Raw genomic sequence first — 12,306 nt, 5'->3', positions numbered from 1 at the left:
TAGTTCACTTTTTGAATAATAAGAGTTATAAAGATGCTTAGGTGGGATACAGCCAAAAAAGGTTGGGAACCACTGCATTAGGCCATCAAAATCTGCTTCAGAGGTTTGGTGGACCCTCTGGAGCAGATCTGAGGAGTGCGCAGGGAGCTGCAAGACGGAGGAAAGAAGTCTTTGTGCAAGCAGAAGTCCTCTCACACAGCGTTGGATGCCATCTACTGTATCATTGGGTCTACTTTGAGTATGCCTTGATCAAAATAAGTTCCGATTTGAAAATCCTTAACCTGGGCTAACTCCTGAGAATACTGTTCTCTTAATTTAACTAAGATTTGCTTCTGGCGTGAGCTTGTGTTCACATTTCATTTACATGCTTATCTGGATGCCACTTCCCCCCCCCAAAAAAAACTGTGTCCAACTTAAAACAGATGTGCCAAAAAAAGGCATGTGTCCCTATTTTAGGCAAGTTTGTGTTGCAGGTCTGTGCCCAGAGTCTTACGTACATAGCAATGCCTCGGCTTACCTGGAAAAGGTTAAGTGCCCTGACAGCGGAATGATCCAGTGTGACATACTGATGGAGGTTCAGGGTGGAGAGTTCGAATTGTCCAAAATTAGACTCATCAGTTAGGAGTTCTAAATACTTAATCACTGCAGCCAAGGAAGTGATGGCGATCTGGGGGGGTGTGCAAAAAGGGGGGGGTTACTCCACATGCAGTAAGACAGGCAGCTTGTCACTGGCGTACTGTTAGGTACAGAGCTGGATGCCGTCCAACTAAGGAAGAGTTCCCAAATGAACAGCAGAATCAGAAGTTAAATAATTCCAAGTGAAATTATTGCTAGAAATTTGATAGCAATCTAGTTCCGAAGATGCAACGATAAGCCAAACCATGGTTTAGCGAAAATGAGTTAGCACATGGGTTCTGGGAGCAAAGACTGTAAACCCACTGTATCTCCCCCTGCCCCCCGGTCCTACTGCTGCCATGCTACCTAGGCTTAAGCAATGGTTCAGCATAGCATTATATCCAAAGCTGGGATAATAACTTGTCTGGCTCCAAGCAAACCACAGTAAGCCACAGAACAAACCATGGTTATTGCTTATGTTTCGCCTGGAAGAGGAAAACTATGAGACCAGGTTAGATGCAACACTTAGATGCAACCATGGTTTAGCCCCCCAGGTAGCAAAGCAACAAGAGAAGTTGCAATCTTCACTCAATGAACACATGTGTTTGCATGGCTGACTCTAAGTTATATGTGAACTAGATCTGTATCTCTATGCTAGAAAAAGACAAGGTGAACAGCCAAAGTAGGGCGGGATGCATTAAGAGCCCTATCCTAGACTGTCCTGGTTAAAGGTTTTATCCTTCACACAACTTTAAATTAGTGTTCAGAGAACTGCAATAGCCACTATCTGCAGCAGGAGAGTAAAGAAAGAACAGAAGCAGCCATTTATTCCACACTGAAATGACTATGCAAAAATAACAAAAGTACTTTAGTGCTGAAATGCAAACATAAACTGCAGTTGTTTGAAGAGCTAGCTACAAACAGATCTTGTTAAAAAGTGACATTGATGCCCATTTTCTTTTGCAAAACTCCTTTTTCTTTTTAGCAGTCCATCGTGCTACTTCTCTCACTTGAAACTGCATGTTAAACATCACCAATAAACATTTGCAAAGTGGAGTTCAAGTTCAAGTGGAGACTAGGGCTACATTCAAGTTTGTGGCACAGATGAGAACTGAACCAAGGACTTTTAATGCACACTTAGCAACTGCACAAACCTTCCACCATTCAAATAAAGGTTGTCATAAACAACAAAACCACAAGTGTGGCTCAAGGAAAATTTTTGGGAGAGCAATGGTTTAAAAGCAAGCCTCATATATATTTTCAGAATGTTATTAAAAGTTGCAGGCAGTCTCCCCAGCAGGAGGAGGAAGTGCTAGCCATAGCTCATGTGTGTTAATTTAAAATTGCCCACGCACTGAGTTGGCTGTGTGTAATTTTAAGTGGGCGAGGGAGGAGAGCGTTTAAAAAAAATGTAATTTTAAAAGATGCCATAGATCTTGCTTAACAGTCACTTATCTTGTGTAGAATGATTTTTTGCTAGTTCTTATTATTCAAAAAAAAATTATACACCATTTGATTGTAAAAAAATACCTCAAAATGGTTTGCAAATGGTAAAACAGTAAAATCAAGAATTATTTACAGCCCTACATTAAAAACATACAAAAGTTAAAATACTAAAATAGATTAACATTTCCTCAACTTTCTAAGCATCCATCCTAAAGATTCCAGGAGAGCTTCCCTGAAAAATAGTAATCACTGATGGGCTTTTCCCCTCCTAGTCACCTGTTTACAGTACTTTATGAATGTCAGCATTCTTCAATTTAGGGTGAAATTCTAACCCCTAGACAGCAGCTTCAGAGCTTGCTGGAGCAATGCAGTCAAGCACAGCATCCACAAATCATCTCTGCTGCACCAGCTCACTGCTCATTTTGGAGAAGAAGCCCAGATTGGGCCAGTCATCACAATGGCAGCAGGGGGTGTTCAGAATCAAGTGAACCCTGTGCCAGTCCAGTCCTCCCCACAAAAGCCCTGTTCTGGGGTTTTCTGATGGCTACCACTGGTATCAATACCAGCAGCAGTGGCTTCTGCCCATTCCCCATTTGAGCAATCGTATGGGGATGATCCTCGCCAGTGTAGTTCCCCAGCTGGCGGAGTTGAATAGAAAGGTGGCTCCAGGCCCCACCAACGCTTTCTACCATGGCAGTTTGGATTGCTCTGATATAACAGCCTGATTTTACCAGATATTTAAATTGGCTGTTGCTGCATGAGTTTTCATTCCTTGTATCATCATCATCATCATTAGTTATCACCACCATCTTAAATCATATTTTCTTTCTTACTTTGTTAGTTACCCTGGGAACACAAGTATATGTTGAGGGTATAGAATACAAATTACATCAATAAATAAATAAATAAAGGCTACAACAACTTTCTAGAAATTATGGATTAAGATGGGGTGGGTACAGTAGCTTTATACATTAACTAGACAAGGCAGCAATGCTGAATATCACTTTTAAAATATTTTTCACACATCCATGCTGTAACGGTTGCATTGCTTTCTGTAGCAATGTAAATATTCAAAGAGGACTTTACCTTGTCTATCTGCAAAAAAAAACCACCCCTGTGAGTTACATCATTTCAATTTTACAGATGATGCAAAATAACAAACAAAATATAGCAGCCAACGAAGGCTAGTTTACATGTGCCATTTTGTCTAAGCAGAGGTAGGGCCCGTGTAGAAAAACATATATACCACTATGTGTGAGACAGCAACATGTATGTGGAAGTCTCTGCAGCAAATAAATATCAAGTAAGTTACATGAATGCTTTTGAAGTATTATTATATTATTAACTTCAATGAGAAGTTGCAAGAAAGGATTTGTTTTGAACATGTCCATTTTTACCTTGCATCCCTTTCCACGGTGCAGCTTAGGACTAGAGCCCAGGACTGAAATCTAGAGCCACCAAATGACCACCCAGGGAGCAGTAGATGTCAGTGAAGTGGCAAACAGGCCCAGTATCAGCATCTGAACTGGTATGAGAATGCCTGGGTCACTGCAGCATCCTTTCTTTCTTCTCCTAAAACATATTTTTGGAACATAGGAATAGCCCTACCTGGAGCTGTCAGGTATTGAACCTGGGATCTCGTGTATGCAAGGCAGATGCTCTACCACTGAGCTAAGGCTCCTCCCCTTAATATTATAGTCCAGGAGCAGACAGCCAAGGCAGGTACATGGTTACAGGTGCTCATTTTATGTATTATTGCTTTCTGCAACAAAATGGTACTTATTCCCAGGTAAAGGTGTTCCAACAGCAGGACAGCAGTAGCAAACACCATCTTATTTCTGTGGCACGGGCGGTGGTACAATTTGAGTTTAAAATGCAAAACGTAACATGCTCAGGAAACTTTTAAAAAAAGAATGCTCAAGATTGGTTTAAGTTTTTTGCTCTAACAGAATCAGGATTGTAGAAGCTGCTGTAAACACGGAATGGCATTTGTGGCGGGGGCGGGACAGTCTAGCACAAGGGCCTGCAAATAAAATGGCTAATCTGGATGATACCGATTCCTCCAGTATCATCCAGATTAACCATTTTGTTTGCAGGCCCTTATGCTAGGCTGACCCCTGGCGGCAATCATGCATCATAGCAGACAGCAAAAGACAACTGTCCAATCTAGGCTGCCAGCAGATGAGCTGCAATGAGATCAATGAAAAACTTTTAGTTGACTAAAAATGGGCTCCCAACTAATCAGGTAGCAATTTATTTGCATGTTTTATACCTATATTTAAGACTTATTTTTTATTATTTAAAAAATGGAATTTGCAAGCATCATAAAGGACATTTCTCTCCTCTCCTTCACACAACAGGGAACGCCTCTTCTAAAATGATACCCATCATGACACGCTTGCATCAGAGAATTGTACAGTTGCAATGCAGAAATATGCAGCTGTCCCAAATGTGAATCGAATCTGCAACCTTGGCATTATCAGCACCACACTTTAACCAACTGAGAAACAAAATAGGCTTCTTGTTTCGGAACTACTGTTTTACCCACACGCAATTTAATTGACAGTGCTAAGCCAACTGGCACTCCTTTAATCAAGTGCCATCCCCTAGAAACAAACCAGTGTACCTTCATACTATGGTCTGGATGTCTGGATAGATGGGACAGATGGATAGATAGATGGATAATACCAGCCATTGCAATTTGGCCTGGTTCAGACCCTCATTGAGACACCAATTCATCAGGAAGAATAGCACAAGCCAGTTTGGATAGGAGTAAACCTCTCCCTGCCCCGTCATGCAATACCCCCATGCCTCTTTTTAGGGACTCAGATCAGCCAGCTAAGCCCTGGCATAGCCACGATGGACAACTTCTGCCAGTGTATCTTTGGCTGTGCTGGGATGAGGGACTTCAGCCGGCAGAGCCCAGGCTCAGTTGGAGATCAGTCTATTCCAAATTCCACTCATACCAGTGGATTGCTCCATAAGGCACAAAGCACCGGGAAGCATTGAATTCTGTTCTACAGGTTCAAAACACCACGCCAAACCCATACAAAGAAAAAAAGCTGTCAAACAGGTTCGGCCATTTCCTCTCCCTTTCAAAACAAATTTACATGCAAGTGGACAAAGAGGAGGCGCTGGTGCAAAATGCCACTGAAACCAAAAGTTACCAGGCTAAGACACTTTTATGATATATATTCCCTCCCCCTTCCCCCAACCTCAAGCCTGGTTACCCACCTGTTGGTCCATTTCGGGTAATGTTGCACTAGACACCTTCTCTTTCCCTTTCGATCTCAGCAAGCGGTTGAGATCTTGAACAATGTCCTTTGTTACAAACTCGGTCTTTTTCCTCTCTGTAATCAGAATCCCTCCTCTCTGAACAACCTGCACAAATATATATATATATATATATTTAGATATAAAAATTAAGAATGTTCTCTTCCATTAGAGCAGGGATGGGGAACCTGTGGCGCTCCAGATATTATGGGATGTCACCTCCTCGTGTACACTGGCCATTGGCCAAGCGGGCAAGGCTAATGGGGAGTCCAACAACATCTATAGAGCTGCAGGTTCTCCATGGTCAGAGTATGCTTCTGAATACCAGTTGCTGGAAACCACAGGAGGGGAGAGGGCTCTTGTGCTCAGGGCCTGCTTGTAGGTTTCCCACAGGCATCTGGTTGGCCAGTGTGAGAACAGGAAGCTGGACCAGGCATTTGTAATATTAGCAATTGATATAGGGTGAGATTCTGCCAAAATATAAGCATTCCTACGGGGGGAAGGTACTTTACATACATGAAATATTTCCCATTAAAATCTATAGGATATTGAGCCACTTTTAATTCAGAAATAGAAGATCCCATTGCATTCCATTGGACTTACTCCCAGGTAAGTGAGCCTGGAATTGCAGCTGTAACATGTTTCACTTGGGATGGATTGTGTCCATTTTAGAACATTAACTACTCATTATTAACAAAACTTAAGCACTAGGAAAGATGGAACGTGCTTGTTAGACATGTATCCCACTACAGTCTAGAAACTATGAAGAAAGCACTGATTTCTCCATAAAATCATTATTCTCATTATTTCCCCCTCTGGGTGAGAAATATACACTCCCTGCCCCTTACAATTCCCCTTATATGGTGGAAAAGATGGTTGGTGCTTTTACATTCCTATAAACTAAGCTGTGAATAACTTTGTACATACTATAAATATTTCATGAAACTGATGAAAGCCAAATACCTACGCTCGAAAAATACATGTGACAATAAATTGATGTGTCACTATCCCAAGTAAGTTTGGACTTGTGAGCTGCCATACCAAAAAGTTTGGGAACCACTGAAGAATGTTAAAAGAAAAGGGAGAAGAGAATCCTACTTTTTCTTAGCTTTTCTAAACCTGCAGCACAAATTAACTTGAAGGCCAAACCCTGTCCACTTTAAGTGTTCCACCAACTTTAAGAGGAGTGGGGGTAGAACTGGCAGAAGGACAGAGGCTTGGCTAATAATCATGGGCTAATAATCATGGCCCATGTTTGTAGGCGCTGGGCAGTAACCACAGCTAACCTAATTCAAACGTAATACAAACCAGGAAGTGAGCGAGGGAATCTGAGAGTATGAAGGGAGGAGCACATGACCCTGAGGATCATGCCATGGTTTGGCCATGACATTTGGGGCGGGCAGGTCCTTGAAAAGCAGCCATAATAAAAGTATCACCATCTCAGCAAACTTAATCGGCTTGATATAGAAGTCAGAAAATGGAATCAGAAGCATTGACCGCCCACCAAAAACTCCACCATAAACTTAACTACTAAAGCGAATTAAGGCTTGAAGACCTCTTTCAAAAGTAATCTTCAATGAGCTGCTCCCGCCTCTGCTCCAAATTTATGTAAACCAATTCTACAGCCCATAACATTTCCATGGCTTACCTCTTTCAGCTTTTCCATCTCTCCAGCAGCCTCTCCAATAGGTAGAATACATTCCTTGGGGCCCATCTGAACTAGCAGAGCTTCAAGGTTTGAAAACTGGTCATTATCTGGAAACTCACATACTTCCAGCTTCCTCATTAAAGTATCCACAAACCCAACTCCAACAAGTTTTTGCCCATCAGCTGAGGATACCCGAATGCCCACAACACCAACAGAAGATGACATATCATGGTTAGAAAACAGAACGTCTTCAAAATGGGCAAGGTTCCCTGGAGAGCCCTATTTAAGAAAGAAAAATCACAGTTTGAGAGTTTCTTCACCTATGTACCTGGTCCACCTGCCTCCCTCTGCCTGCATTAGACAGACCTTTTGAAATACCTATTTGGGTAGTCTTAGCCTGAATACCGGTAGTTTCTTCATCTCGCCTGAGGCCTCTTGCTAACAGATCCAAATGCAAACTCTAAAGTTTCAACTGCAGATTCACAAGGTTTAACATGGATCAGCTTCCTCATCGTTGTCTGTGGGTCTAGGATTCTTAATGCAATTTAATGCCCTTTATGCCCTTAAAAGGATCTCCAATCTCATTTTCCACTGGGCAAACATGGAGTCAGTAAGCTTTGCAAGGGTAAAGCTATGGCCACTCAGCAGCCATGGTTAAAAAGTAAAAAAGGTAAAGAGACCCCTGACCATTAGGTCCAGTCGTGTCCGACTCTGCAGTTGCGGCGCTCATCTCGCGTTACTGGCTGAGGGAGCCGGCGTACAGCTTCCAGGTCATGTGGTCAGCATGACAAAGCCGCTTCTGGCAAACCAGAGCAGCGCACGGAAACGCCATTTACCTTCCTGCCAGAACGGTACCTATTTATCTACTTGCACTTTGATGTGCTTTCGAACTGCTAGGTGGGCAGGAGCTGGGACTGAGCAACGGGAGCTCACCCCGTCGTGGGGATTCAAACCGCCGACCTTCTGATCAGCAAGCCCTAGGCTCTGTGGTTTAACCCACAGTGCCACCCGTGTTCCTGGTTAAAAAGTACGTTTCCCCAAAATGCACAAAAGCAAAACCACCAAAATTGCAACAAACAAAAAAACCACTCAAAAAGTGATTAGATTAGCCAAGACTGAATTAGCGCAAGCAGAGTAACAAAACTGGTGGATGGGGAAAAGAAAAAAGAGCATTGGCAGAGGGTTTACTATCCCCATTAGCAAAAACAAGAGAACAAAAGAACCAAAGGCTCAAAATTCAAAAAGCAAAAACTTTTCTTAACAATCTGTCTGGGCCCATAAACCAATTTTGGAGAGAGAGGTTTGGAACAGATTCGCACTCAAGGAGAGAAAGAGGGTGAGCAGAGGTTGCTGCAAGCTTTCTAAGCAACACCCAACTGGCAACTTGAGCTCAGGGCGCAGATTAACCCTTTTGTGCTTGCAAGTGTGAATCAGTAACTGTATGTAACAACAATGACAATTTAAACATGTGAGGCACAGAATTGCAGACACAGACTTATTATCTCAGGATCTAGGCACTGGTCTCTTATTCACCCAAATAATTATTCAGCTCTCAACACGACTGGTGTTTTGTGATGCTTTTTGAGTGCTGCGAGGTGCCTCCAACTGCTAAAGAATAGAACCCAAAAGCCTAATGGATAGCAGAAAGGCAGGAGAAAATGCATCTTACTAGATATCAGATGAATTTGCAGTCAGAGCAGTAAGCATTTTATTTACTGCAACTGTTTGTGATGAAGGCTTACCTTATATGCCAAATACCACTCTCCCTCCTTGGTGGATTTATTTCCTGCCTTATTCTTATACACCTCAGCCCTGTAGCGACGAATCAAAAGCAGATTCCTCAAAAAAGATTCAAAGTTCATCTTGCTAAGCGCAACACTTTCAAGTTTCCGGTTTCCTAAGAGATGAGAAAGCAGCGTAAGGAAAGTGGCTGACATACCACACAGAGAAAATTTGATCCATTGAAGTGCAACACATTTTATTTTGATGGGGAAGTTAATTTGCTCCTGTTGAAATCAAACATGGTCAAATTGGTGTAGATTATGTTCATGATAGCTCCCACACTTACTGTGAAAATATTTTTTTAAAAAAAGATTAAACAGCTTAGAAAGTAAATGTGACAAAGCAAAAGGCAAACAAGAAATCACATGAAGTATACCTTTCCTGTTGCTTATAGACAAAGGGCTTACATACTGAATCAAGATAGTAAGATGAGAGCTCTAAAATACATTACATCTCCAAATCACAGGTATAAACTTGAAGGGGGGCTTGATTCCCCCCGGGGTCACCTCCCCAATAACTTAATCTGTTCTGGAAGTCTGTTCTTAAACCGAAACCATTCTTAAACCAAAGCTAAAAGAGAAAACTAAGGTGCTGCACGGGACACTACACAAGCAGAGGAAGCTGCCTTATACCAAGTCAGGCCACTTGGTCCATCCAGACAGCTCAGTATCGTTTACACTAACCGGAGAGCCATTGGTGATCAAGACTTTTGAAGCAAAAGTCCATTTTAATGGAACTGGCTTTTGGTTTTTTGCTTTTGTGTATGCAATGTGATGGTTAGCGTGTCAGACTAGGACACTGGAGAACAGGGTTCAAATCCCAACTTTGCCACAAACCTACTTCACATCGTTGTTTTGAGGATTAAATAAGGGAGAGGGAGGACCATATATGCCACCTTGAGCTTCTTGGAGAAAACGCTGAGATACAAATGCAGAAAATAAATAAATAAATGATACACATATGTTTTTTAAAAATGCTTTAAGCTCAGAAGTTAACATAATGTCCTGCCTTCTGTGTTCTAATTACAGGCTCTGCTTGCTTTATAACTTAATTAGCTGTTGATGTGGCAGAACTGTTTGAAAAGCATTAGTTGTACAGTGGTGCCCCGCTAGACGAAAATAATTCGTTCTGCGAGTATTTTCGTCTAGCGGGTTTTTCATCTAGCGAAGCGGCAATGCAAACCGCGGTTTTCGCTAGACGAAAAAAAAAATTCGTCTTGCGAGGCAGCCCCATAGACAAATTCGTCTTGCGGGGCAGCCTTCCGCTAGATGAAGAAGAAGAGTTTGGATTTGATATCCCGCTTTTCACTACCCGAAGGAGTCTCAAAGCAGCTAACATTCTCCTTTCCCTTCCTCCCCCACAACAAACACTCTGTGAGGTGAGTGGGGCTGAGAGACTTCAGAGAAGTGTGACTAGCCCAAGGTCACCCAGCAGCTGCATGTGGAGGAGGGGAGACGTGAACCCGGTTCCCCAGATAACGAGTCTACCGCTCTGAACCACTACACCACACTGGCTCTCGTCTAGTCTAGCGGGGCACCACTGTATAAAGGTAAAGGGACCCCTGACCATTAGGTCCAGTCGCAGACGACTCTGGGGTTGTGGCGCTCATGTCGCTTTAAAGCTTCTGGGCGAACCAGAGCAGCGCACGGAAACGCCGTTTACCTTCCCGCCGGAGTAGTACCTATTTATCTACTTGCACTTTGACGTGCTTTCGAACTGCTAGGTTGGCAGGAGCAGGAACCGAACAATGGGAGCTCACCCCGTCACACGGATTCGAACCCCTGGCAGTGAGTGTTATTTTTAGTGAGTGTTATTTTTAGGAATCTCTATTAAAGCAAACCCTGACTCTTGCGGATTCTGAAACCCACTAGCGCACAATCAAAACTTGATACTGTATTTAACTTGAGCACATGCAGACTCCCTCCCCCCACCTCGGTTGCAGGCGGCTGACTCCCACTTCTCCCCCGCCCTTCCCGCACCCCCCAATTCATTTCAGTTCCTGTTGTTGAAGATTTGCTGCAACTTTGTGTTAGAAGAAGTATTATTTTCCTGATAAAGAACAAAATGCGCGTGTTAGAGAAGGGGGTTACTGTTTGTTCCCAATTTATATTGTAAAGCTTCCTACGGTCCTCCGCTGAAGGGCGGCACGGAAACCAAGCAAGCAAGCTTCCTAGAGGAGCTGTTGTTATGAAAGCATGTTATGAACCGTCCTGGGTTCTTCGGCTGGAGGGCGGCGTGTAAATTTACTTAATGATGATGATTGGAAGAACCGCAACAAAGCAGGTGAGGAACGAAGAGGCAGCTTGCGTTCACAGAGCCGGCGTCCGGCGGAAACCGGCGGAAACCGGCGGGTGGGGACCCTCCCCCCGGCGCCCTTACCTTGCGCCAGCATCCGAATGACCGTCCGCGTCTTGAAGACGTCGGCCGCGGCCAGCAGCGCGTCCCTTCCATGCACCGTATAGTAGTCGCCGCGCTCGAAGAAGCGCACGGTGGTGTCCGGCTTGTCGGGGAGCGCCAGGATGGCGCGCACAAAGCCGCTCTCGGCGTTCGCCCCGTCGGGCCAGCACGCCTCGCGCACCGAAGTCGAGGGGGAGCCGCCGATGGCGATGTCCACCGAGACCGCCAAGGCCGCGTTGAAGTCGGACGCCATGCTGCCGGAATCTCCCGCCAACCAAAACAACCGCCCCGCTTACTGGTCGCGCCTCCTTCAGACGCCGACGCCGACTGCCACGCCGCCCTCTCGGCCGCCGTAGCGAGTCACGTGCTCCTCGGCGCTCGCACGAGCCCTTGCCGGATGTCATGGCAACGGATGCGCGCGCGGCGGCGGCGGCGGGTGAGATTTTCGGGGCCTGTTCTGCGCATGCTCTGGAAATGGTGAGCGGGCTTTTGGGCTCGCGCGTATTGGCTGTGCTCCGCCCCCGCCTGCCGTGTTTACTCGGAAGTCGTGCCCTGCTGAGCTCTGCGGGGATCACTGCTTAGTGGTCCTTGTCTAGCCTACCTCCAGCAATCCCCACTGAACTTCGTGGGACTGGCTTCTGAGCAGACAGGCGTAGGGCCGCGCTGCTAAATGTGCTTAGTTAAAAATATAAAAGAAGTGCCCTGCTGGATCAGAACAATGGCCCAGGTAGTCCGGCATCCTGCTCTCAAAGGGGAAGCCAGATAGCTGTGGGGAAAACCAGGGAGCAGAGCATGAGCCTGAGAGCATTTAGCAACTGGTGCTCATTAGTGTTGCTGCCTGTGGAGGCAGAGCATATAGGCATTATGGCTAGTAGCCCTCGGTAGCCCTCTCCTCCGTGAACTTGCCTTATGCTTTTTTAAAGCCATCCGAGTTGGTAGCCATCCTTGTGTGAGGGAGTTCCATAGTCTTGACTTTCTTTTACATTGAATCTTCCGACATTCAGCTTCACTGGATTTCCAGGGGGGATGAGAGGGAGAATAAGCATAAAAATATCCACTTTTTCCATGCCGTGTTTATACCAGTGGTTATCACACTTCCCCCCCCCTCCAGGCTGCACTTTCGGGGGGGGGGATGCATTGATTGT

General features: G+C 44.7%; 1 protein-coding gene across 1 annotated transcript in view; it reads right to left on the bottom strand.

Annotated features, from left to right (window-relative positions):
• The window catches only part of MSH2 (mutS homolog 2), a 50,312-nt gene extending 38,853 nt beyond the window's left edge, over nt 1–11,459 (bottom strand). Inside the window, exons 1-5 of the mRNA XM_033145057.1 lie at nt 11,144–11,459; nt 8,725–8,879; nt 6,983–7,261; nt 5,296–5,442; nt 518–667 (exon numbers count right to left, since the gene is read on the bottom strand). Coding sequence (XP_033000948.1) covers nt 518–667; nt 5,296–5,442; nt 6,983–7,261; nt 8,725–8,879; nt 11,144–11,414 — 1,002 coding nt within the window. The 5' untranslated portion in view covers nt 11,415–11,459. The remainder of the gene's footprint in view (nt 1–517; nt 668–5,295; nt 5,443–6,982; nt 7,262–8,724; nt 8,880–11,143) is intronic.
• Between the last annotated feature and the right edge of the window lie 847 nt (nt 11,460–12,306).

This window comes from Lacerta agilis, chromosome 3 (assembly GCF_009819535.1).
Source record: "Lacerta agilis isolate rLacAgi1 chromosome 3, rLacAgi1.pri, whole genome shotgun sequence".
Classification (NCBI taxonomy): domain Eukaryota; kingdom Metazoa; phylum Chordata; class Lepidosauria; order Squamata; family Lacertidae; genus Lacerta; species Lacerta agilis.
This window is presented reverse-complemented; position numbering and strand designations above follow the sequence as displayed.